Genomic DNA, 26,598 nt, shown 5'->3' with positions numbered 1-26,598 from the left:
TAGTGTGAGTTGTCCCTGCCCATGGCAGGGGGGTTGGAACTAGATGATCTTAAGGTCCTTTCCAACCCTAACTATCCTATGATTCTAATAAAGTCATGTGAAAAGCCAGCAGCAGCAACCTGCCAGTCTGCCAGAACTCTCCTCATGTCAGCCACTGGCTGACCCTGACTTCCCTCCAATCATGACCCCAACAAAGAACGAACTTTGAGGAAACCAGGCGAGCTCAGCAGTGACCAGATGAGTTCAGCAGTTTTGTCAGCAGGCAACAATCCAACATTACACACCATCTCTCCTGCCCTCAAAGACTGTTACAACTTATGGAGCCTGACAACATGGGCTGAATGAACTCGGCAAACTTCATAGGGACGGTCTATGGGCTAAAGAATGATATCTCTCTCTTTGTGTGTGTGTGTATACATATATATATAAAGAGACATAAAGCGATGGTATATCAAAAAAATGTGGTATCTGAACATGACTTGAATGGTTTTGGCATAAGGGGTGGCTACTGTCCTGGATTCAGCTCTGACAGTTATTTTTCTCCTTCCTAGTAGCTCGGTGCAGTACTGTATTTTTGAATTCAGTCTGAGAACAATGCTGATAACATACCAGTGTTTTAGTTGTTGCTAAGTAATGCTTCATCTGATCAAGGACTTCTCAGTCTTTCATGCTCTGCCAGTGAGGAGGTGCACAAGAAGCCAGGAGGAAGCGGAGACAGGACACCTGACCCAAATTAGCCAAAGGGGTATTCCATACCACAGCACATCATGCCCAGTATAGAAACTGGTGGGAATTACCTGGAAGGCCCAGATTGCTGCTCAGGTCAGGCTGGGTATTTGCTGGCGGGTAGTGAGCAACTGTTTTGTGCATCACTCATGTTGATTGTTTTCCTTTTCCCCTTTTATTTTTACATTCTCTCCCCTTTTTTTCCCCCTTTTTCTTATTATTATTGGTGGTAGTAGTAGTAGTTTTTCATTGTATCTTAGTTACAGGACTGTTCTTATCTCAAACTGTGGGATTTACATTCTTTCAATTCTCCTCCTCATCCCTCCGGTATCAGGGGAGAGGGAATAAGCGGGGAAGTGAGTGAGGGGCTGCATGGTTCTGAGTTACCTGCTGGGCTTAAACCACTACACCTCCTGAAATGATACAGAGACTGAATAAGAGGCATGGGATCCAGAATCCTGACATCAAACCAAGAAACTAGGAAAATCTGTATCGAGACAACTAGTCTGTAATACAAGAAAGGCCATTACCCTTGCAGATCAAGCTGCAGAGCACTGCATGTAATAGGCTTAAGCCACACTGTCTACAGATCTTTTGGGATGAAAAAAGTGTTCCAGTACCAATAAACCCAACGATAGGCCCCATTTTTGACCATGGACAAAGTCTTGTTAAGCAGAAATTATTAAACATTGACCTTTACACTATAATAAACACCAGAATATATTGAAGGAAACTACAGGTGCTCACTTGTAAATTAAATGAAGTTACACGTTTTTCTTAAGTGCACCACCTCCCAAAACTACGAACAGCATACACTGCCATGTAATCAAAAGCCAGCTGATCACTAGACACTGCTGTCTGCAATGGTCAACTCAGATCAAAATCCTCTATGCTAGATTTTTCTCAACCTTCTCATACGGTTTTACATGAAGCCATAAGCAGCTCACATGCCCATGCTCATTAACATGATGTTTCCAAGAACAAATCTGAGTTGCTGCATGGATCCCATAGGAGGAGAGAAAAGTGGAAATCACAAGGATGTTGTGTTCTACACACAGTGAATAGGATGGTACCTATTGAAAAAAGGGATTGTGAAGTCTTTGAAACAAGGCTTGGAGGCCCCTACAAACACAGGCAATATTTAGTCAAATGGCATCCATTTTCTCTCTGTCCTCTCATTTAAACTCTTAAATGAATGTTCCTCCATCCAATGGAATTTTATGGAAAGTTTTAAAGAGTGGATGAAGTCAATCCCCACAAGATCTCCTCCAATCTTACGATCCACACTGAACAGATGAATCTGTGGTGCTCCTATGTATGAACAATTAACTACGACACATAGCAGATTAATGATTATTCTGCAAAGAATTATGCCTTTAGTTACTGCAATAAAACAGGGCTTTAACTTTCTCATAAAGAAACAACCACTTGAGCAAAGCAGTGATGAATGGGGACCTTTCAATTATAAGGTGTAAGGAGATTAATACGCTCACAAATTGTAAAACATATGCTGAGTGGTGCAGTGAAATAGCATGCCTTTGCATGCAGAATCTGAGATTTTAAGCAGATACTACAAGAAGATACAGTAAATTTAAGAGATATTCTGAAAAATGGAAACATATAAACAATTGGTAGAATTGCCTCATGTTCAGAGCAGTTTAGAAAGACAAGTCAATAGACCTTGGCATGCTTATTCCAAAGACATTTTAAAACGAGACTGAACCAAACAACTGTGGTAATGCTAGCATGATAAAAGCTACCTGCAGACATTTACTCAGCTAGCAAATTTAAGATTCAACACTTAGGAGTAAACACTAGCCAAGTTCAAGCTCAAAGCAGGGCAACGTTTTTGGCAGAGAAAGTCTCTGAGCACAGAATAATCTCCCAGGATATGCTGAATTCTTAAAGCATTCACTAACTCATCTATAGAGGGAGGGATTATAGTTCCTCTATAACCCTACTAAAATCACCAGACAAAGCTCTCAAAGCACAAAGTGCAGTACACACAGGAGATCAGAGTAGATTATAATGATCCTGTTCAAACTCATCAGCACTTACCTCATGTGATCATATTTCTTGAAAAGTGCATTATATTCCACTGCCCTCTGCTGTAGCTCCACATCAATGCTGCTGCTGTAAATGGAAACTATCTTCTTAACGCGACTGTGTGGGGACAAGGGGGAAACAAAAGAACACACCACACCATGGAATTAGCAGCAATAAGAAAGGGATTAACCTGTCATCCAGAAGACACTATATGTCCTCCGCTTAACAGGTGCCCTGTCTAACTCCTTTAAAACAGTATTCTCTGCTGTTTTTCTGGATGAAATATGCAACCCCATTTTTGAACTGTCCCTTTGTAACAGCATCAGTAGGTGATTAATATACCACCACAAGGTATAGCATAAGAAAGCTCAACTACCCACACCAAGAAGCCATCAGTAAGAAATAAGGCTATTTCCCTCTCCATCACCCAAAAAAGGAACTGGAAAGGACAGTCCACTGAAAGTAATGACTTCTCTTCCCCAAAAGGAGTTTTCAAGCAACAGCAACAGGGATTAAGTCCCTATACAGTAGAGGACATCCACAGAGAAAACAGTACATAGCAGCAGAAGTCTTCCACCCTGCAAGCAAAGAAGGACTGTAAAAGCCAACAAATGACTTTTGTAAACCATGGAAGCAGAGCATGTCTAAGGAATACTTCCACTGAAAACAACCAATGCCAGCATGTTTGCAACAAAGCCCTGTGCAGTACATCAGTTAGAACTCACTTGACATTGCAGGTAAACCTTGTGGAAAGTTTCATGATGGCAGTGAGAGTATAGCCTCGTGTAACAGATGCAGACATATTAGATATCAGGATGCTTTCTAAAATATCAAGAACTTCATCCTCTGTTACCTGAAAAGGTACAGAAAGGTTAGGCTGAGGCAGAGAGAAGCCTTGCAGCAAGCCTTGCAGGACATACTGTAAAAACCTGTCTCTTGCTTAATGGCCATGTTGTACCTCCTCTGCAACTTGGTGAGCCTGCGGCATTATGTTCAGAGCATACAAGACACATGCATTTATGTGGAGATTTTAAGAGATTAGCTTTAAAATACAGTTCCTGTTCTACACATGGAACAGCAGGTTTATCATCAAAATACACAGCTAAGACCCTAGAAGCTCCCCTGCAAGCTAGGCTAGCACTGAAAGCACACTGCTCTGTCAGTTATAGCTGCATTTGACACAGTGAGTGCTTAGGCAGCCCATGCCTGTATCATGGGAAGGAGACTCCTCCTCACAGTCCATCACCATCATGGACACCAATGCTAAGTAACTGTTGCAAGCATTCCCCTTGCATAGGCAGCAGCAAGCAGCTCCAGCCTCAGCCAGGTATACAGCTGCTTTTCTTTCTCAAGATATACCTGTATTGGTGGTTCCTCTTCACACTGACCAGACACCAGAAGATCTCCATACTCTCCTATGCACCAAGAGGCCACTTGCACCAGGGGTTGCTGTTTGAAGAAGAAAAATCAGATACCCAAGATAAATGGATACCTATATAACAAATTAAGCCGTCACCATTTCCCAGAGCAAGCTTAGCTCTCCTTACAGCCAAGGAAGCTCTCATCATAACAAACAAGAATATTTGATTTGATCAAGAATTCTATAAGAGAATTAGACAAAATAAAAAGAATATTTATGAACTTATAGAATACATGTCTCACCTGCAATCTATCCCTTGGAGCTACACAGTGTGATGTTGACATACCTTGAGATGCTTAGTAAACATGCTTATTGCAGTAAACAAGGAAACAGAAGCTGGTCAAGCTTGGTATTACCTGGGAGTAATCACCAAGGATGGCTTTGTAGAGTCTCTGCACAGTGTAGGCATGCATCTCCACACTGTTAGTTATTAGCTGAATCAGATTGGGAACAGCATCATCACGAACATAACTTCCTGCCTGCAAGAACAGCTACTGTTAGGTTTCACTATCCAACTTCTCAGTAACACCCAGCATCTCCTGATAACCTTCACAAAGTCACCTGATGTGCATGGAAATAAAAACCAACCTCCTCATCATCAAGCACTTTATAGTTGATTTTGAGCAGTCTCAGATGGATAGAAGCACAGGACATTACATTTTCCCAATGAACTCAACTATAGCCAGAGATATCCATACTACAGATACCCTGAAATTGTCAGGAGGACAGTGTGGACATAAGGATCCTATGCTACAGAAGGAACAAAAAGCAACATAGAAAACTCCTCTGTTAAATGGAAGGCTTTAAGTGAAAGACACCCTGGGGGCAGAACACAACTTATTAACCACTTGCTCAAAGCCAGACTGTATGCCAAATAAGCACAGGATCCAGAATCTTGCCTGCATCTCACTCTTTGCTTAGAGGATAGGAATAATTCCAAGATAATGCTTCATCCCCTTTCACTTTGCAAGTTACTTAAGGCTGTATTCAGTCTCCCCTGAAAACACAAAAGCTATCCAAACTTAGAAGCTAATATGATTACTGCATCAGAAAAACTCTGCTACACACTGTATTCTTGTTTGTTTCTGAAATCATATATTTCTTTAAAAAAAAACACTCAGTCATTCACTGAGTTTACATATTTCTGATTGCCTGGAGTCACTACCATCTAGGTATACTTCCCCTCTGTATGGTAGCATTTGTTATCTGCCAGCCTTTATAGCCATGTCCAACTTGATGGTGATTAACTTCCTACAGAAATAAGATTTTGTATATAGTCACACACAAGGGAGGCAACACTTACCATTGTTAAGACTCTCATAATTGTGTCTATGTGCCAGCGTTTGGAAGGAGCATATCTGACAAGATTAAGAAAACAAGTTAGAGCAATAACTACTAGCCTTCAACACCAGCAAGAAACCCATCATCATCAGAACCTCCCATTTCAGTTATTCCTGGCCCACTGTTTCCTGGGGGAGGACGGGACAATGGGACACACCCAAAACAGAACACACACCCCACACACCCCCCAAACCAAAACACATTTCACATTCTTTGACTTTTTTTGTATTAATGCTGACATTGGAAAGCTAAATAAATATACAAGGCTGTACAATATAGTACAGCCATACCTTGCACATAGAATCACAGAATAGTTAGGGTTGGAAAGGACCTTAAGATCATCTAGTTCCAACCCCGCTGCCGTGGGCAGGGGCACCTCACACTAAACCATGTCACCCAAGGCTCTGTCCAACCTGGCCTTGAACACTGCCAGGGATAGAGCATTCACAACTTCCCTGGGCAACCCATTCCAGTGCCTCACCACCCTTACAGTCAAAAACTTCTTCCTTGCATCCAATCTAAACTTCCCCTGCTTAAGTTTGAACCCGTTACCCCTTGTCCTATCACTACAGTCCCTAATGAAGAGTCCCTCCCCAGCATCCTTATAGGCCCCCTTCTGTAGGAGAAGAGTTTGAACTTGGTTAGAGTATGCTGAGTGACCTTAATTCTTTGGGGAATTAACTTTGAGCCAGACTCTAATTTTAGCTCTGTAGGGAACTAACCTCAAGCAAGAAAAGTGGAGCAAAAGAAATGGAACAAAAGGGGATGAAAACGAGAAGTAGAAGAAGGAACTGAGAAATGAGGAGAAGGTCGAAAGGATGGTGTCGAAAAAACAGACTAATCAATTATAATTTTAGATTATGCGCATGGACAGCAGCAACTAACCAATTGTAGCTTTAAGCACGTGGATATGATGAAAAACATATATAAACAATGTAATCTAAAATAAAAAGGTCTTCAACCAGCAATCAGATTCCATGCCTTAAATCCCTTCACCCTTCAGATACTGGAAGGCGGCTATGAGGTCTCCAGACAGCCTTCTCTTCTCCAGGCTGAACAGCCCCAACTTTCTCAGCCTGTCTTCATGGGAGGTGCTCAAGCCCCTTTATCATCTTTGCGGACCTACTCTGGACTTGCTCCAACAGCTCCATGTCCTTTTTATGCTGAGGACACCAGAACTGCACACAGTACTCTAAGTGGGGTTGCACAAGAGCAGAGTAGAGTACACATACAGTACTTCAAAGTCAGGGTGCTGATTATAATGGCTCAGCAGTAATGAGATCATTTCAGTTGTATAGCTAACCAGAGAAGTTGCGTGTGTGGAGAGGGGCAGGGAGGCAGGGCCAGGATGTCAGTGCAACATGTGTTCCAAAGTGCAGTACACAGTAGGCAGCAATCAGTACACTAGACTGATTTAGCAATACGAGGACTATCCATATGGGACACACTAGTGTGCCCTGTTCCTCAGAGTTAGTTGAAACTGACACACCACACAGATGAGCAAACAAGAAGATGTGATCTCCTGGGGGATGAGGAAGGGAAGCAGCAACAAAAAATGCTCATAATTCTGAGAATGTACAAAAAATTAATAGCAAATAAATTGGCCCCATACTTTTCAGATGCAAGAAATATTCCAGATGCACAGTCTGCTTTGAACTCTGGTTCACAGGAATCTAGGAAATACAGTAACTCCTTCATCATTCCACGGACATTATTCCCATTAACAAGAGCAAAACTCAGTTCCATTGCACGCCTAGGGCAAGAGACAGAAAACAGATAAAGTATCTTCCCCTAGTGAAGTAAAAAAAAACCAACCACCACCACCACCCCCCGACCAAAAACAACAAACCACAAGTCCAGCTACTTCAAAGAACTTACATTTTCATTAGGAGAACAGTATTTATTATTCCTGTGAAAACAGCCTTCCACATGAAATGTACCAATGGTTTCCTGTTCATGGGCAGACAACAAATACCTAACTCCCAAAATACTAAGTGGGTGTGGGGTTCTTTAGAAATACCTATCCAGATGTCCTAAGGATTAGAAATATCTTCCACCCAGAGTCTATCAGTTTTAAGGTCTGACTTCCCAAGTATTTGTACAAATTACTCGCATGGTAGTCATTTCTGACACACAACTGCAGGAAGTAATCCATCCTACAACGCACTTTATCCAGCTTCAGGGATCCAGAAGAGACCTGCTTCAATCTCCATATAGAAGAGATTCGAATTCAGTAGACTTAAAATATTAACAGATAGGCTTTGTTGTATTCTGTCAGACTACATTAAGACTTCTACAACCCAAAAATTACCCTGATGCTCTTCTCAGAACCCACATCCAAGTTGACACCACAACTAGACAGAGTACTGGCTCTTTGCTATTCCTTGTTATATTCATCGAGAAGTCAGAGTCTAGTCCTTAGCCCTTCTACTTAAAGCTTCTGCAGCCAATTCTAGCACAGCTCTCCCATTCTTCTGACTTTTTTGAATTTTTTGAAATATCTTCAAATGTGATTTGACTGTTGTACAACGCTGGCAATTAGTTATGTCAGAATGCATTAAAAAAGCCTCACTAAAAAACCCTGACTGTTCTTTAAAATTGAGCATTTAGTATAATCCAGAACCCAACCCTCCAAGTTGTGCCCTCTTCATAGTATCAGGAACTTTATTCTCTGCCTGTCATTGAGATACCCTACCAGAAGGCTATAAAGAACCTCACAGCACATTAAAAAATTCCTCTCCCATTTCAGTTATCTTTTGAAATTGTCTGGATAGCTGCTGAACTACTTTGTACAGTGATTTTGTACTGCTTGTTTTCAACAAGTTACAGCCAAAATTATGCCAAAAATCCTAAAGTCTATTTTGTAATACATACTTTCTCAAGGTAGCTCAGATTTCAATGTGTGTTTGACTCCAGCAATTCTCATTAAAATCATAATGTTGAGATGTGCAAGTTTTGCTGTCATCCTTTCACATATTTACTGGTAGGAACCCCATGATCAGTCTCACTGATTCTGTCTTGCTCCAGTGCCAAGCTTGCCAACTTACAACACAGACACAGTTATTTCTGATGGCTTAGTATTTTCCCAATGTTTGTGAAACATCAACTTAGACCAGGCACATTACCCAATCCAGTGGTATTGGGCTCAAGCTATTTGTTATCAAGAATCTGAAAGCAGCACTGCTTCTTAACATCTCCCTAGTTATTACTGTAATCATAGAATGATCAGGGTTGGAAGTGACCTTAAAACTCATCTAATTCCATTCCCCCCTCCCACAGGCAGGGACACCTTCCACTAGACAAGGTTGCTCCAAGTCAGTGTTATTTTGCTTTTTACCCAACTAATACCCAGGGACCTAGAAAACATGGAGGTGTCCAGAATTAAGGTGGAAATACATAACTAATTACCTTTTACCATCTAGATCTGTGCCTGGTTGAAGACCTATACCATTACTGGAATTGCTTTCATCCCTCCAATTAGTTCCCAACTCTTTACACCTAACCTTAACAGGCTACACATTTTCCATGTTTAAGTTTAACTTCTCAATCACATTAGAACAGATATCTCAATAATGCAGATGCACAGAGCTACTCTGCAATCTTAATACCAGACATTTATCTCAATACGTATAGCTTACCTTCAGTCATATTACATGGCTCATTCCTGTCACAAAGTTCCTAATAATGTAGTTTGATCATATTAAACAGACAGACAAGAAGACTTGAACTAAACAGCAAAGACATTCTTATTTATACCACATGGACCAAAGATGCACTGCAACAGTTAAATGATGGGAACAGACCATGCTTCAGGTAACCCAAACCAGGTACTGCCTCTTCCCCTCAAGTCCCAGTGCTTGAAACCTGGTAGCTGGGGACCCTGACATCCAGTCGATATACTGCTTCAATTAAGATAGTACACTGTCAGCATCATGAGCATCATCATGGCAACATCATGCTCTGCTGATGGATGACAGGCTTCATCCTGCAACAACACTCAGACATGGAGCTCTATCATTCATAGCTTACCTATGCTTTCCTAATCAGGCACCAACAAAATGCTTTTGTTGCCTTCTACCCAAAACCTAGATGGGGTTCTGTTATCTCACAGCTTCGACTCAGTGCTGGCTCTGGCACTGAACAGCAACAGCAGCCTGACTTGCTCAGCATGTAAAATACAAGTTTATGTTTATGTTTTGATTGCAATTATAAAAATAGATTACACGATACCCACTATAAAGCAGTTAAAACTAAGTTTCAGAAGTGAGACAGATCGAATTTCTTTCCTATTCTGTACATATTAGACTGAGCAGTGCTGTTATAAATCTAGATGTAAATCAAACATGGGCATATATTTGAAAAATGCCTATCAGAACAAGTATGTAGCATATCTAATCAGTTTCACAAGGGGGGAAAAATAGGTTGATCAATTTTGGAAGTATGTTAATGATGTTTGGCCTGCAGCAAACAGATTCCACAAGATGCAACAGGGATGTAACTGTCCCCATGACTGCCACGTCATATGCTGCACTGAGCTCAGACCATCAGTTAGAAAAACAGTAACTATGAGGAAGAGAGTTTTGACAGAAAGAGCAAGCAATTAACAGGCTGAACTCAATTTAGAAGAGCAGCATTCCACATAGGTTGGGCAAAAGTGAGATCAAGAATTAGAGTATCTATGAATGTCTGACTAACGAGAAGAAACATAAGTATTTTAAATTGTCTTCCTCTAGTGAGAAGTAAGGTTGCAAGCTCTCCCACTGCCCAGAGCAACAGCAACATACTGCTATTTAACTGACAAATCATAGAATCACAGAATAGTTAGGGTTGGAAAAGACTACCTAGTTCCAACCCTCCTGCCATGGGCAAGGAGACCTCACACTAAGCCATGTCACCCAAAGCTCGGTCCAACCTGGTCTTGAACACCACCAAGGATGGAGCATTTACCACTTCTCTGGGCAACATACTCCAATGCCCACCACCTTTATAGTTAAGAACTTCTTCCTTATATCTAACCTGAACTTCCCCTGTTTAAGTTTGAACCCATTACCCCTTGTCATATAAGCACAGCCCCTGATGAAGAGTCCCTCCCCAGCATCCTTATAAGCCCCCTTCAGATACTGGAAGGCTGCTATGAGGTCTCTATGCAGCCTTCTCTTCTTGAGGCTGAACAGCCCCAACTTTCTCAGCCTGTCTTCATGCGGGATCCCCTGATCATCGTTGTGGCCCTCTTCTGGACTTATTCCAACAGTCCCACGTCCTTTTTACATTGAGGAAACCAGAACTGGGCACAATACTCCAAGTGAGGTCTCACGAGAGCAGAGGAGACAGGCAAGATCACCTCCTTCAACCTCTTGGTCACGCTCCTTTTGATGCAGCCCAGGATACGGTTGGCTTTCTGGGCTGTGAGCACATATTGCCGGCTCATTTTAAGTTTCTCATCGACCAACACCCCCAAGTCCTTCTCCACAGGGCTGCTCTGAATCTCTTCTCTGCCCAACCTGCAGGTGTGCCTGGGATTGCTCTGACCAACACCAAAGAATGAACACCAAGAATGCATAACAGGACATAGATGTAAGCAAATTATTTGAACAATCAAGTCAAGTCTGAATTTTACCACTGCCTAATCAAAATTCATCTAGAATACATTATTTGGACAGCTTAGTGCTGCTTCAAGATAACATGGCACTGTCTGTTCATCTTGGAAGAGCAGCAATATGGAGCATGTCAGAGTAGCTTTGATTAAGATCATACTTCATGAAGACTTTCCATCTTGTGAGCACATAATCTGATCTCCATTGAGACTCCATTTGGAAAAATTCAGGCAAACTTAATTTTTTTTCTCCAATCCTACATGCTCAAAATGTGCAGGCACCTTCTTTGGGAGGCTGCTTTTACATCTTCATTACTTTCTTTGAAGTATGAACCATACAGTGCATTAATACTAGTCTCACAGTTCCCCAAGATTATTGCCATTTTCCCTCCCCTTTGTCCTGCTCACTTTCCATATGCTGTCAACCTTAAGAGTCTATGTAATGGATATTTCAATTACCTTTTAATGGAGACATCCAAATCCTTTAGGCAGTCGACAATAGTGCTTCTATGCCGCTGTACTGCATTATGGTCTGTCTGTACAGTTTTCAACAATGATGTCAAAGCTACATATCTGAGATAACGATATACAGGAATGAATCCTTGACAGTAGGCATTTAATTCCTATGCACAGAACTTAGTCTTATTTTGCAACAGAACAGGGTTTTCGTACTCAGTAACAAATGGGAATCTTCCAGGGGACTGCCTGGCCTATCTTCAAAGGTTAGTTACCATGCTCAACTCTAACAAGCCCAACAACATCCCGCTGCCCAGACAGGCACCCGTCCCAACTCCTGGGCTCACGTCAGCTGCCCAGTCTTCACTAAGATTTTGAAAAAAACAAGGCAATTAAAGATTAGATCTCTGAAGATTAAGCAACTCAAGCTAGTTTGAGTGTAATTCACAAGGCTGGAGTCTTCTACCTATACCAGGATTTGCAATCAGAATACTAAGAGATGGGATGGCACACACCCAGACTCATCAACTTAGAATGGCAGGTCCACAGTGAAGATTTGCAGAGAAAACCATGCACCAAGAGAGAAGAAAGCTAGACAGTCACAATAACCCCAACAACAGTACTTGCCAAAGAGATCTCCTGAAAAGCTCTACTGCAGCATAATCTTTATGTAATGGCTTCTCATACATTTGAAAGCGGGTGTTGGTAAAACATACTTCATACAACTTACCTAATATTTTTGTCATTGTTTAATAAGAAACGGCCCAGGATGTTAATAGCCAACACCTACAGAGAGAATTAGAGAAGGTCAGTGATCAATACAGGCTCCTAGTCATCTCCATGATTTCAAGATTATCTTAAAAACAATGTGTCCCATTTACCAATGCAGTTCTTAACCAAAAGCATAACAAAACTCAAGAGGCTGCCTAAACAGAGAAAAAGCTAAGACAAACACATCACAGGCTCTCTCCTGCTCTCAAAAGAACATAGTCTGCAGGAAGCTTTGCTTTTGTATTTTTTAATTAAAAAAAAAAAAGAAGACAAAAACTACCAAAAATCAAATATCACTTTCTGAACAGGCTACAGTCTTATCTAGAAGCAACTAAAGAGCTATGTGTCCCAAGTTGAGCTGTAGCAATCATTTCTCTCCTTCTTAGTACCTAGTGCAGTGCTGTGTTTTTGACTTCAGTCTGAGAACAATGCTGATAATACACCAATGTTTTTATTTGTTGCTAATTAATGTTTACTCCAATCAAGGACATTTTCAGTCTCATGCTCTGCCAGCGAGGAGAGGCACGGAAAGGTGGGAGGAAGGAGAGACAAGACACCTGACCCAGACTAGCCAAAGTGGTATTCCATACCACAGAATATCATGCCCAGTATAGAAACTCTATTATATAAAGTGGAGGGAGTTACCTGGAAGGCCTAGATTGCTGCTCAGGTCAGGCTAGGTATCAGTCAGCAGGAGGTAAGCAATTGTATTGTGCATCACTTGTGTTAATTGTTTTCCTTTTCCCCTTTTAGTTTCATATTCTCTCCCCTTGTTATTTCCCTTAACATTATTATTATTATTGGTGGTGGTAGTAGTTTTGTATTATACCTTAGTTACTGGACTGTTCTTATCTCAACCTGTATGATTTACATTCTTTTGATTCTCCTCCCCATCCCTCTGGGAGCAGGGGAAGGAAGAACGGGGGGAGTGAGTGGCTGCATGGTTCTGAATTACCGGCTGGGCTTGAATTACAGTTCTTTTTGGCACCCAACGTGGGGCACATGATGGGTTGAGGTTATGACAGATCTGACCAGTGTGTCTAACAGTATTTGTGATAAGCATTCACTGTTTCAAATTAATAGTCACTCATCACAATGCTTACTGAGTTGCTCTTGGAGTTGTTGCACTTGGTCTTACAGTTTCACCATGTCGTACATTACTTGCAAGCCAGTATGAACCAGGGAATTACAGATCAGTCAGTCTCACCTCTGTGCCTGGCAAAATCTTGGAGCAGATTCTACTGGAAGGAATGCTAAGGCACATGAAAAACAACAAGGTGCTTCGTGACAGACAGCATGGCTTCACTAAGGGGAAATCCTGCCTGAACAATTTGGTGGCCTTCTATGATGGGGCTACAGAACTGATGGACAGGGGTAGAGCAGTTGACATCATCTGTCTGGACTTGTGCAAAGCATTTGACACTGTCCCAAATAAAATCCTTGTCTCTAAATAGGAGAGACATCAATTTGATAGGTGGACCACTCGGTGGATCTATACTGGCTGGATAGCCTCACGCAAAGAGTTGGGGTCAATGGATCAATATCTGGCTGGAGACCAGTAACGAGTGGTGTCCCTCAGGGATCGGTGCTGGGACCGGTCTTGTTCAACACCTTTGTCGGTGACATGGACAGTGGGATTGAGTGTGCCCTCAGCATGTTTGCCGATGACATCAAGCTGTGTGGGTCGGTTGATACGTTGGAGAGAATGAGGATGATCAGGGGACTGGAGCACCTCCCATATGAAGACAGGCTGAGAAAGTTGGGGCTGTTCAGCCTGGAGAAGAGAAGGCTGAGTGGAGACCTCATAGCAGCCTTCCAGGATCTGAAGGGGGTCTATAGGGATGCTGGGGAGGGACTCTTCATTAGGGACTGTAGTGATAGGACAAGGGGTAATGGGTTCAAACTTAAACAGGGAAAGTTTAGATTGGATATAAGGAAGAACTTCTTTACTGTTAAGGTGGTGAGGCACTGGAATGGTTGGCTAGGGAAGTTGTGAATACTCCATCCCTGGCGGTGTTCAAGGCCAGGTTGAACAGAGCCTTGGTTGGCGTGGTTTAGTGCGAGGTGTCCCTGCCCATGGCAGGGGGGTTGGAACTAGATGATCTTAAGGTCCTTTTCCCACCCTAACTATTCTATGATTCACTGTTTTAGTGTTTATCAGCTTTAGGGCCTGGGCTAAGGTTTTTGTTTTGATGTACTTTATGATAACGACTTGTAATACAATAGACTCATTGATCATGAAACTGGGCTGGCATCCATTCTCAGCATGGTCATCAACTCTATACTATATGAGTCAGACAACGGGACTCATTTCTAGATCAACCTTATAGACACCTGGGCCAAAGAGCATGGCACTGAGTGGGTATATCACATCCCCTACCATGCACAAGCTTCTGGGAAAATCGAACAGTACAATGGGCTGTTATAAAAACAGTCACCATAAGCATTGTGTGGTGGGACTTAACAACATTGGGTACACATTTACCAAAAGCCACCTGGTTGGTCAACACTAGGGGATCTGTCAACAGGGCTGATCCAGCCCAGTCAGAACTTTTACATACTGTAGAGGGGGATAAAGTTCCTGTGGTGCACATAAAGAATTTGCTGGGGAAGACAGTCTGAGTTATTCCTGCTTCAGGTCAAGGCAAACCCACTTGTGGGACTGCTTTTGCTCAGGGACCTGAATATACTTGGTGGATAATATGGGAGGATGGGGAAATCCAGTGTATACCTCAAGGGGATTTAATCTTGAGGGTAAACAGCCAATGACCTCATTTATATGCTGTTGCCTGCTATATAACACTTCTAGAGCCTATCAGCTAGATGCCCATCTCCACCACTCTGGCCTTTGAAAAGGAGAGATGTGCTGTCATGATCATGAGCAGAAAATAAAGTCATGGGAAAAGCCAGCAGCAGCAGAACTGTCCTCAGGTCACCAGCGACTGACCCTGCCTTTCCTTCAATCATCACCCCAAAAAGGAATGAATTTTGATGAAACCAGACAAGCTCAGCAGAGACCAGATGAACTCAGCAGTGTCATCAGCAGGCAACAATCCAACATTACACACCATCTCTCCTGCCCTCAAAGACTGTTACAAGAGATGGAGCCTAATATCATGGACTGGGTGAATTCATCAGCTTTATAGGGACTGGCCCATGGACTAAGGAATGATATCTGTCTCCTTGTGTGTGGGTGTATGTATATGTGTGTATATATATACACCACACAAGACAAAAAGTAATGGTATATTGAAAAATACAGGATCTGAGAATGATGTGAATGGTATGGAATAAGAGGTGGATATTGTCCTGGGTTCAGGTGTAGCAGTCATTTTTCTCCTTCAGAGCTTTTTTTTTTTTTTTGGTTTGGTTTGTTTTCGGCTTTAGTCTGAGAACAGTGATGAATAACACATCAATATTTTCAGTTGTTGCTAAGTAATGCTTACCCCAATCAAGTACTTTTTCATTCTCATGCTCTGTCAATCATTTACATTCTTTCGATTGTCCTCCCTGTCCCTCTGGGAGTGGGGAGAGGGGAAGAAGGGGGAGTGAGCGAGCGGCTGCATGGTTCCGAGTTAAAGGCTGGGCTTAAACCACAACACTATGTTTGGCAAAACAACTTTGTTTCATGTCCTCTACACAAATTATTCTAATGCAAGCTGGAGGGGTGGGTGGGGGGTGGGGTGTTGGTTGTGCATATTAAAGTCAACTTACTCGGAGCCCACTTTCAGATTTTATGTCCATAATCGTCAGCACAGTTTCATAGAGAATGGCATTTCCCACATTTTTACTTGTTTCTGTATTAGTGGCAACCTGGAGAAAATAAACAGTATCAGTAAGTCCAATGAATGCAAAGCAGATCCCCTTTGCACTGTTCCACAGATCATGTGGTGAAATTAACCAACCCCTAGCAAACAAGCTTCACACCTATGAACATGTGTATCTTACAGCAAAATTCCACCCAACACAGGAAGCCACTGTATCCTCACCAGTGCTGCTCAATCCAAAGTACTAAGAAACCAAAAGAGAAAGTTTAAGCTGCTCATCGACCTTGCAGACCTCACCTGTGCAAGTATATCATTCATTGCTTCACTAGAATCATCATCATTTCGTCCTAAAATTCTTAGTAACCGCAGGATTCGTACCTGTTTGACAAAATAAAGCAAAACAATGCTCACTGGATAGCAGTGTTTTTTTACCTGGGGGCCATGAAACGCCCAGGACACTTCCTGAGGAGTGGCAAATCAGCAAAATAAGCTGCTGATTTCCATTCCTAAGCAAAATGCTTATCCTTAATATGACCTTTACCAAAAAGAACAGTCTTATGCTGTGCTTATTTTCTTCCCAGCAACCAGAACTGCTGAGTATCCCCATTACCCACTTGGCACAACTTTGCAAGACCAACACATGTTGCTGCTTCCCCCCTTGTCACAACTTCACATAATATAAGGCACTACAACTGCTGTTTAAAGCAGGTGTCTTTCACTAAGGTAGATGAAGAGCATCTGTACAATCAGCTCTAACAAAGACACAAAAATCTTAAAATCAACACAGCTGCCCTGAGTTACTGACCTCATCATACCTAAGCCTCAAAACACAGTGCTAGAATTAAAGCTATCAGTTTGTATCAGTTCTTACCTGCAAAAAGGGGTCACTGATCCCAGACACATCATGCTCTGGTGAATATCCAGACATTATAAGGTTCTTCAGAATACGAACTAATTGGGGAACAAGCTGTTAAGCAGAGAGTTGTCCTATTAGGGTGCTGTTTCTTCCCTCACCCCAACTTTTAAGTACAGGTCCAAGAACAAATCTTATATTTGAAATCAAGTGAGTCTATGGATTTCTCCACAAAGTTCAACCTGTACACTGTCCTGGGTTCAGCAGTAGCAGTCATTTTTCTCTTTCTTGGTAGCTAGTGCAGTGCTGTGTTTTGACTTTCGGGCTGGGAACAGAGCTGAAAACAATGATGTTTTGGTTTGGCCAAGGACTTTGTGAGCCTCATGCTCTGCCAGGGAGGAGGAAAGCCGGGAGGAAGCAGAGACAGGACACCTGACCCAAACTGACCAAAGAAGTATTCCATACCACAGCACGTCATGTCCAGGAGGTAACTGGGAGTTACCCTGAAGGGAGAGGGGACTGCAGGGTTGGAGGAGGTATCGGTCGGTGCTTGGTTGGGCTGGGGGGGCAAGTTATCGGTCGCCTGGTGATGGGTTGTTGTATTCTCTTCCCTTGTTATTTCCTTTATCATTACTATTATTGGTGGTAGCAGCAGTGATTTGTGTTATACCTTAGTTACTAAACTGTTCTTATCTCAACCCATGGGAGTTGCATTCTTTTCGATTCCCCTCTCCGTCCCTCTGGGAATAGGGGGAGGGCAAGAAGGGGGGGAGTGAGTGAAAAGCTGTCTGGCTGGGTTCAAACCACGACATACACCTAGAGCTGATGTTACATAAATGCCTACAGCTTAGCTAGGGCACAACAAGAAACAGTTAAGCTGTGTCCTGAGCACCATATTGTATTTTTAAAGTACTAAATCTGCCAGAGCTTGGCAGTTGAGACCTGAGAGGAAGTACCAACTTAAATTCCTCTCTTCGTGAGAAGGGGATCAACTGGGACTATAAAAATGATACAATTCTAGGACTTTGCCTGGGGGCTCTACATTAGCTCCTGATTAATTCTTAGCATGCATCTCCATGGAAGCATCAGGCATAGTCAAGTGTTTTGATCTTTTCAAGTACTGTACTGCTATGATTAAATTATTAATAATTACTTTATTTGACACTCCATCCAACTTAGCTTCTAGAAAGAAAAGCTTTGTGAACTGCTTGCTCTCAAAGAGTTTCCAAAAAGGGCAGAGAATGGATTTCCCTCCAGCCTTCCCCCAGGGCTCTATTGTTAGACTCCCACAAGTAGTTCCAGGGTCTATTCTCCCTTCTCTTCATCACAAACTTCTTGGCAAGAGCAGCAACACTAAAGTGACCAAATTCTTTGCTTCACCACTGTTAGATGGGTTCTGCGTAGCAACAGAGAAACTGATGGAAGCACTGCTATTATGCCAGATTTGGGAGCACAAAATTGTATCAACTCACACTGTTCATAAAGTTTCTTTCCAACTGTGTGTTCTCTACAAAACCCTTTCCAATGATTCACCTTTAAGACTTCACCAACTTTCCCATCCTTGAGATGGGCTGCTTCTGCATTCTTGTATGCCTACAGGTCAGGAATTGCATTCAGTCTAAATTGTTACCAGATCAGAGATTGCTTATAGTAAAATGCCACTTCTAACAACATCAAATCACAAAGGTGCTTCAGATTCAAGACAAATAGTAGCAGAAGGTGCCAGAAGCACAATGTGACTTAAAGAGCACAACAGCTGCATGTGGAAATACTAAATAGGCAATGTTTTCTGGGCTGAATTCCTGTACATTTGAGGTACAGTGGAAGAAGAAAACCAGCAGAGTTCCCCCATCATCTCTTTTTATTCCTACCTTCATTGTTCAGGAATTACATAACCCTCTATAAACAAGCATTTCATAAAACACACAAACAAAAAGGAACCATACATTTCTTATTATCTGCCTTAAAGAGGAAACCAAAGGGGGCTGTAACATCTTTCCTCAAGAAAGAGTAAAAGACAAATGGAGTGACATGGTGGAACATTCCTGGAACCCTGATTTTTTTATTTTTTTTTTTTCCTTCTAACATGCAAGAGTTACCAGGACTGAGGACAGAACAAAGAGAAACATTACAGCCGTGGAGACAGGTTGAGGGCCATCCCTCCCCATCTTCTGCTGTCAGATTCCACCCATGAAAAACACCAACAGTGCAGCTGTACTTGGTAGCTCTTTGCAGCACAGTAAGCCCACTTACAGGTGGCCAAGTCTCTCCTGCTCCCTTTTGGAAATCATCCAAAGTTGCCCCATGATTCAGGCAAAACATAAAGCTCAGGTTTTGATAAGAAAAAAGCCCAGGGCTCCAGTTGGCTTAGGCACACAAAAAAATTCCTAAAGAAGTCCTCAAATGAGAGTGAGTTTGAGGAAAACAAAGTCATGTTTGGAAAAGGCCACAACTGCGAATCAGATCTGCCATGGGCATAGAGGTTTAGTGACAAGACAAGACCAGCGCAAAAAAGCATTACACAAATACAATCAACCTAAGCATATGGCAATCAATCACAAATGTGGCACTAAGAGGCACTGCCTCACAAGTGACAAGCATCTACAGATTCAATGCAAGCATGCACCATCTAGAAGAATTAATTCTTACCTTTTCATTCTACACACAGCAGGATTCCAAACAGACAAGAGACAAAACAGATGAAGCAGGCATTAGGGAGAGATCCATGTAATACCATTCACAGCATAAACAACTACAAGGGAGAACTAGAAAAGAATGTACCTAGTACCTAAATTTTGTGGACTCAGCTCTTCCCTCTTTTCCCATCACTATCATAACTGAGCAATTAGAAGGCAGTTAGAAGCTACCTTCAAGATGACCCTAGTCCCACTTCCAGTCCCAGGTTCAGCAGTAGCAGTCTTTTTTCTCCTTCTTGGTAGCTGGTGCAGTGCTGTGTTTTGACTTTCAGCCTGGGAACAGAGCTGATAACAATGATGTTTTGGTTTGGCCAAGGACTTTGCGAGCCTCATGCTCTGCTAGGGAGGAGAGGAAGCTGGGAGGATGCAGAGACAGGACACCTGACCCAAACTGACCAAAGAGATATTCCATACCACAGCACATCATGCCCAGATTGTAATGGATTGTTACCTGGAAGGGTGAGAGGACTGCAGGGTTGGAGGAGGTATATGTCGGTGCTTGGTCAGGCTGGGGGGGGGGGAGTTATTGGTCAGCTGGTGCTGAGGTGTTGTATTCTCTTCCCTTGTTATTTCCTTTACCATTCTTATTGTTGGTGGTAGCAGCAGTGGTTTATGTTATACCTTAGTTCTAAACTGTTCTTATCTCAACCCGTGGGAGTTGCATTGTTTTTGATTCTTCTCTCCGTCCCTCTGGGAGTAGGGGGAAGGAAAAGAGGGGAGTGAGTGAAAAGCTGTCTGGCTGGGTTTAAACCATGACATATGCAATCAGGGCAAGGGAAGATGCATGCCAAAATGCTAAGATGCATCAAAGGATGTACTGTTTGAGATCCCTAATGATACAGACAAGCCAAGGAAGAAGAATAAACTGGGCATGCAAATAAATAAGCACCTTTAATACTTTTCAAAACAGCAAACAGCCAGTTCTGTTGTACCAGCTTTGTTAAATTTCTCCTTCTTTGACCAAGAAGTCAGAATGACAATGCAATTTTCAGAAATTTTGATACAGCAATAATACTGCACAGCAAACTACAACAAACAACACAAGGAAGTTCAGGGGTGGGGAGGAGAAACAAACATTCCTAACCAAAGGAGGAAGAGTAACACTGATTATCAAACCCCTTAAGTTAGATTGATAAATGATACAATATAGCATGCACCAGTGGTGAGTTACCTACACAACTAGAACTTCCAGTGGTATTTTTGACCTGAGTTTATAAAATTGCGTGCCTGTGGTTAAGATATTCAGGTGTCAGCACAAGCCTCAGTTTTTTATCTTTGCCTCTTTATGTTTAATACATGTGTGATGCCAATGTCACTATGCAATTAACTACAAAGAGTGGAAAAAACCCTAAGGGAACATAGAGGACATTTTAAATCTAACTTTAGGATGAGCTTCATACTGCATAGTCTTAAGACTGATGTTTTGTAACTTACCCAACTTACTGAAGGAGATTAGGACTAGATACACACAAAATAGCTAAATTTAATGATTTCTTTTTTTTTTTTAATTCTGATAACAAGCAGACTTCTTCAACCCAAAGAGTTGCAAGGATTTAATTAAGACATGAACACTAGGGAGACTAAGAGAACACACTGGCAAAACCAAACCAAAACAAACAACACCCCCCCCCCCCCAAAAAAAATCCTCAACCCACCACAAACAAATCCATTAATATTGACTTTACAGTATTATCAGTTCACACTTACCTTTCTAAAGTGTACAAGCATGTCTGGGCTTCTCTCACACATCTCTGTGAGGAGGACAACTGATGTGTGAAGAACACCTAAAGGTAAAAAAGTATCTCCATTTAAGTTAATTTCATTGGCTCCAGATATATTTCAAAGATCATAAGGAAACAACAGGAAATCACAAAAAAATAAAAAAAAAAAATAATTCTTGAATCCAATGTATCTATATTTGGGTTTGCCACTGTGCCAAATGGAAAGCAGATACGAACATACCAGTGCCTTAAAGCTGCAGGTAATAGCCAAATGAAAAGAGGAGTGGAACTTTGAAGAAACCTGAATGTTAAATATACAGTCAGATGGTATCAGACACAGTTTGACTAGATGATCTTTAAGGTCCCTTCCAACCCAAATCCTTCTATGATTATATATAAACACAGAACACTACAAAGACATACTAATTAGAAGCGTAAAATGGTTAGGGTTGGAAAGGACCTTAAGATCATCTAGTTCCAAATCCCCTGCCTCACATTAGAGGATTCCTCACACTAGACCATGTTGCCCAAGGCTCTGTCCAACCCAGCCTTGAACACCACCAAGGATGGAGCATTTACCCACATCTTTGGGCAACCTGTTCCAATGCCCACCACCTTTATAGTAAAGAACTTCTTCCTTATATCTAACCTGAACTTCCCCTGTTTAAGTTTGAACCCATTACCCCTTGTCATATCAGCACAGTCCCTGATGAAGAGTCCCTCCCCAGCATCCTTGTAAGCCCCCTTCAGATACTGGAAGGCTGCTATGAGATCTCCATGCAGCCTTCTCTTCTCCAGGCTGAACAGCCCCAACTTTCTCAGCCTATCTTCATAAGGGAGGTGCTGCAGCTCCCTGATCATCCTTGTGGCCCTCCTCTGGAGTTGCTCCAACAGCTCCATGTCCTTCTTCTTTTGAGGACACCAGAACTCCAGTACACCAGAACAAAGTACTCCAAAGTGAGGTCTCACGAGAGCAGAGGGGCAGGATCACCTCCTTTGACCTCCTGGTCATGCTTCTTTTGATGGAGCCCAGAATACAGTTGGCTTTCTGGGCTGCGAGCATGCGCTGAAGCTGGCTCATGTTAAGTTTCTCATCGACCAACACACCCAAGTCCTTCTCCACAGAGCTGCTCTGAATCTCTTCTCTGCCCAACCTGTAGCTGTGCCTGGAACTGCTCCGACCCAGGTGTAGGACCGTACACTTGGCATGGTTAAACTTCATAAGACTGTCATCAGCCCACCTCACAAGCGTGTCAAGGTCCCTTCCCTCCAGCTTATCAACTGAACCACACAGCCTGGTGTCATCGGCAAACTTGCTGAGGGCACACTCAATCCCACTGTCCACGTGACCAACAAAGATGTTGAACAAGACTGGTCTCAACACTGATCCTGAGGGACACCACTCATTACTGATCTCCATCTGGACATTGAGCCACTGGCCTCTCTGTGTGAAGCTATTCAGCCAATTCTTTATCCACCGAGTGGTCCATCCATCAAATTGATGTCTTTCCAGTTTAGAGACACGGATGTCATGCGGGACAGTGTTGAACACTTTGCACAAGTCCAGGTAGATGACATCAACTGCTTTGCTACTGTCCATCAGTTCTGTAGCCCCATCATAGAGGGCCACCAAATTGTTCAGGCAGGATTTCCGCTTAGTGAAGCCATGCTGGCTGTCACCAACCACCTCATTGTTTTTCATGTGCCTTAGCATGCCTTCCAGGAGAATCTGCTCCATGATCCTGCCAGGCACAGAGGTGAAACTGACTGGTCTGTAGTTTCCTAAGTCTTCCATTTTCCCCTTTTTAAAAATAGGTGTTATATTTCCCTTTTTCCAGTCGTTGAGAACTTCACCTGACTGCCATGATTTTTCAAATATGATGGACAGTGGCTTAGCAACTTCACTCGCCAGCATACAATTGAGTTGTAGGTGTTAAGCTTCTGACTCAGAAAGATACCAGAAGCTTGCTTACTAAGCAACATTTTCTACAGAGATGACAACATTTATATTCCACAAGCTATGCAGCTTTCTGACCTATTACAGGTCCTATAAAAAAAAAATGTTTTGAATTACATAAGTATCTACCTATAAAGCTTATGTCACAGCTTTCTTCACACTGATACCGCTTACTTATCACAAAGACCTCCCAAAAGTCTGCTTAAAGGGTTTCATATATATTATGTTTCGGAGAAAGCTCAACATAAAGCCCATGGCTAAAGCTACTGGAAGGGAGATGCTGATTTTTAAGGATAAGGAAAGAAGAAAGGATAATCCAGTTCTTGAATGCTGGTGAACCTAGACTCAATTCTCTGCTTGCCCAAGGCTTGAATAAGAGCATCCCCATCTTTAAAAGGGGAACAGAAGGAACAGAACAGCTCTAAGCTTTTCAGAGTTGCATAAGACAGAGGATCTCATGCTACCACAAGATGAATCACGTAGGCATCACTTACTGACAAAGAGTCTTACAGACACTGCCTATCTGAGGTAGTGCCTGGTCTGAATGTTCTGATCATCATGTTTTAAACCAAGGTAAACTAGCTGCACCACATAAGCCACATTCCACATGCAAACTATCCTGTACCTCAAAGGTTTACAAGACATGCGGGGTGGGGGGGGAGTGGGGAGAGAAGAGACAAAAAACCCCAAAAACCAATAGCTTCTCAGAAAGCTACTGTGGCACATTAGTACTGTTGGCATTTACAACTACCCTGTCTTGGGACAGAACTTCTCCCTATAGTGGGTTTTCAGCACTGCAGACATCTACTGTACACACAACTACTTTTTTTAAGGCACATGCTCATTGCATATGTGCCACAGGAGTAAGACTTTGGGAAGTGAGCACTAGGCTTGATACAAATTAGTCAAGGTGTTAATATTAGAATTTCTCTTTAATATTAGAATTTATCTTTAAATAATCATCTAGAAACACTTATACAAGAAAATGAATTAAAATAGAATAAACTCACAAAGGAACACTGAAATGAGAATCTATTTTCTGATGTAGTTCTGATGGAAAACAGCACCAAAGAAAGACTCTTTCTTGACAGTGATAAAGGTATCTCAGTCCTGGGAATGCCTGCTAAAACGTCAAAGAATCCCACAGTCCTATGCTAACAGAACATAGATAAAAACACTCCAATCCTAAAAAGTGCACTTTAAAGTCACTTTAGGGAGAGAAATGGATTTAAAATAAATAAATAAATAAAAAAAAAAACCAAAACAAAAATCAGAAACTTTCCCATTCCATCTACTCTGAAGTTTATCAAAAAACATTTGAGTGAAAGAGTTCCTTTTGTCACTTATGCCACATAAATGTCCTGCTGACTAGTAGTCATACACATCCTTTCCTTCTGAATGACATTTGCTTTCACTACACAGAAATGGGAAGAAACAAATCATACAAATACACCTCAAAAGTTCCCTCCAAACAAAAGACTTAGGTAGCAAGTGCACCATTCCATAAAGAATGGCATAGCCTGGCTAATGTATTAGCCAGGTATATATAGCTCAGGTATTACCATGGTTCTTCTCATTCAGCAAGTTTTTGGTGGCTGGCAGGAACATCTCCATGAGTTCAGGAACCTTTCTAATAACATGAACAGCACACAATGCTGCCTGTATAGGAAAAATAGCTCTATTAGTACATATTGTAATGACAATGATACATGCTTTGAGAACATCTAGCACAGTGCGATCTATCACAAATTTCATGATATACAAAGTTCTGGAAAGTTTATGGCACATTTTCCCATCTCTCTACCACAAGAGATACTAAAGAGCATCAAAGAGTTCAGTAAAACTGCTATGAGTGAGGGGGTGAAGGCACGGAGCTACAAAGTAATACTCCCACTAGCAATGGCTCATTTTTACATTTTTCACTTCAGAAGTGATACCAACTGCAAAGCAGCTCTGCCTTTTAAGGCTACTTCAGTCTGTCTTCCTGTTGCTAGGGAGGGCATAATGCATTGGAAGCAATCAGTTAAATTTATATCAAATTATAGCTCATTTTCTTTCCCCTGAATATCATCTCCTTCCCCACAAAATAACTACAACAGGTGATGGGTCCCGTGAAAAACAAAGTATGCTGCAAAAAAATGTGCCTACTTCTTCTAGGGTACAGAAACAATAGGAGTCACTGTGCTTTGCTGCTGCTTGAGGGACAAGTGCACTGAGGTCCTAGCATTGCTTTCCCTCCAATCTCTCTCTAGATCCAGCAGTAGACAAAGAAGTAACATGTATGCAGCTCTTCTTAAATCCTACTGATCCTCACCCTCCCCAAAACTGAACAATTAAGTTTAAAAGAACAAGGGTGATTACACTTTGCAGATGCTATGACACACTTGCTATGGAAACAAGACAACTTATAATCATTTGCCTGTTTCAAGCCCTTAACCTTTCTCTCACACATACTACTGGTAGAGACTATCCAAACAAAAACAACTGCCTCTCCTGTTGGAAGCTTGTCTTTTAGAGACTTACGCGTGTTCCTGCTATAGATAGACAAGGAGCTTTGACCTCTGTCTTGCACACTGGGAAAATAGTCAGTGTGATCAAAGCCATCTAGTATTCCAGATATTCACAAGGCATCCAATCAATCTTGAGTTTTAATCCATAACAAAGTATTTAAAAGTTCCCTGATGTACCTTCTTCCTAAGATAGGAGTTGGATGTTTTGAGGAGCTTTTCCACCTCTCCTGCAAGGTCTCTGCACATTTCTGAGGAGCCCATGCAGCCAAGAGTGCAGAGTGCCAGCCCCTGTACATACTGCGTGCTGTGATTAAGGTCACTGTAAAAGGAAAAAGAAATAGAAAAAAGCTAATGAGCATGCACAGAGAACCCGAACACACAGGAAAAGGCATCTGTACCTGCAGTCATCTAACTGGCTGCACACCTTGCCTAGAAATCTCCAGATTCTCAGTTATGTGGGAGCATGAATTCGGAGTAATAGCAACTTTGAGTGCATGTACCACAGGGTTTGCTACCACTTCTACTTAGAAACCCCAGTTATAAAGATACTTGGTTAAAACCATCAGGCGGGTATCTAGGGATTGAGCTGAGAAGAAGAAAGACCACACAATTCCATTAAAACTTCTGAAGACAAAATGCTGTATTTTGGAACTTGCATGCAGAAAGGAACCTACCATGAAGTACAGTCCTGCAGTGATCCTGCAGGTTGTCCCAGTTTAAACATGCTCTAGGACAGACTTT

At 42.1% G+C, this 26,598-nt stretch overlaps 1 protein-coding gene and 1 non-coding gene across 6 annotated transcripts in view; both read right to left on the bottom strand.

The window, feature by feature from the left end:
- Positions 1–26,598, bottom strand: part of LOC133209782 (AP-1 complex subunit gamma-1-like) — a 70,453-nt gene that overhangs the window by 18,021 nt on the left and 25,834 nt on the right. For 2 of the 5 annotated variants that reach the window (XM_061348587.1, XM_061348585.1), the window contains exons 4-17: positions 26,035–26,176; positions 24,910–25,006; positions 21,377–21,453; positions 16,992–17,087; positions 16,418–16,498; positions 16,068–16,166; positions 12,313–12,368; positions 11,586–11,699; positions 7,146–7,286; positions 5,496–5,550; positions 4,549–4,671; positions 4,132–4,221; positions 3,498–3,625; positions 2,785–2,889 (exon numbers count right to left, since the gene is read on the bottom strand). In XM_061348587.1, the coding sequence (XP_061204571.1) occupies positions 2,785–2,889; positions 3,498–3,625; positions 4,132–4,221; positions 4,549–4,671; positions 5,496–5,550; positions 7,146–7,286; positions 11,586–11,699; positions 12,313–12,368; positions 16,068–16,166; positions 16,418–16,498; positions 16,992–17,087; positions 21,377–21,453; positions 24,910–25,006; positions 26,035–26,176 (1,404 nt within the window). The remainder of the gene's footprint in view (positions 1–2,784; positions 2,890–3,497; positions 3,626–4,131; positions 4,222–4,548; positions 4,672–5,495; positions 5,551–7,145; positions 7,287–11,585; positions 11,700–12,312; positions 12,369–16,067; positions 16,167–16,417; positions 16,499–16,991; positions 17,088–21,376; positions 21,454–24,909; positions 25,007–26,034; positions 26,177–26,598) is intronic. The other 3 variants (XM_061348586.1, XM_061348588.1, XM_061348589.1) reach the window with 3 other exon arrangements.
- LOC133209785 (small nucleolar RNA SNORD71) lies at positions 9,449–9,531 on the bottom strand. The gene has a single exon (XR_009724766.1). It is a non-coding gene; the product is annotated as a small nucleolar RNA SNORD71 (small nucleolar RNA).

This window comes from Neopsephotus bourkii, unplaced genomic scaffold (assembly GCF_033783945.1).
Source record: "Neopsephotus bourkii isolate Nb327-2 ecotype Australia unplaced genomic scaffold, CSIRO-AGI_Nbou_v1 NB_364, whole genome shotgun sequence".
Classification (NCBI taxonomy): Eukaryota; Metazoa; Chordata; class Aves; order Psittaciformes; family Psittacidae; genus Neopsephotus; species Neopsephotus bourkii.
The sequence above is the reverse complement of the archived record's forward strand: the minus strand, read 5'-3'. Positions and strand labels throughout refer to the sequence as shown.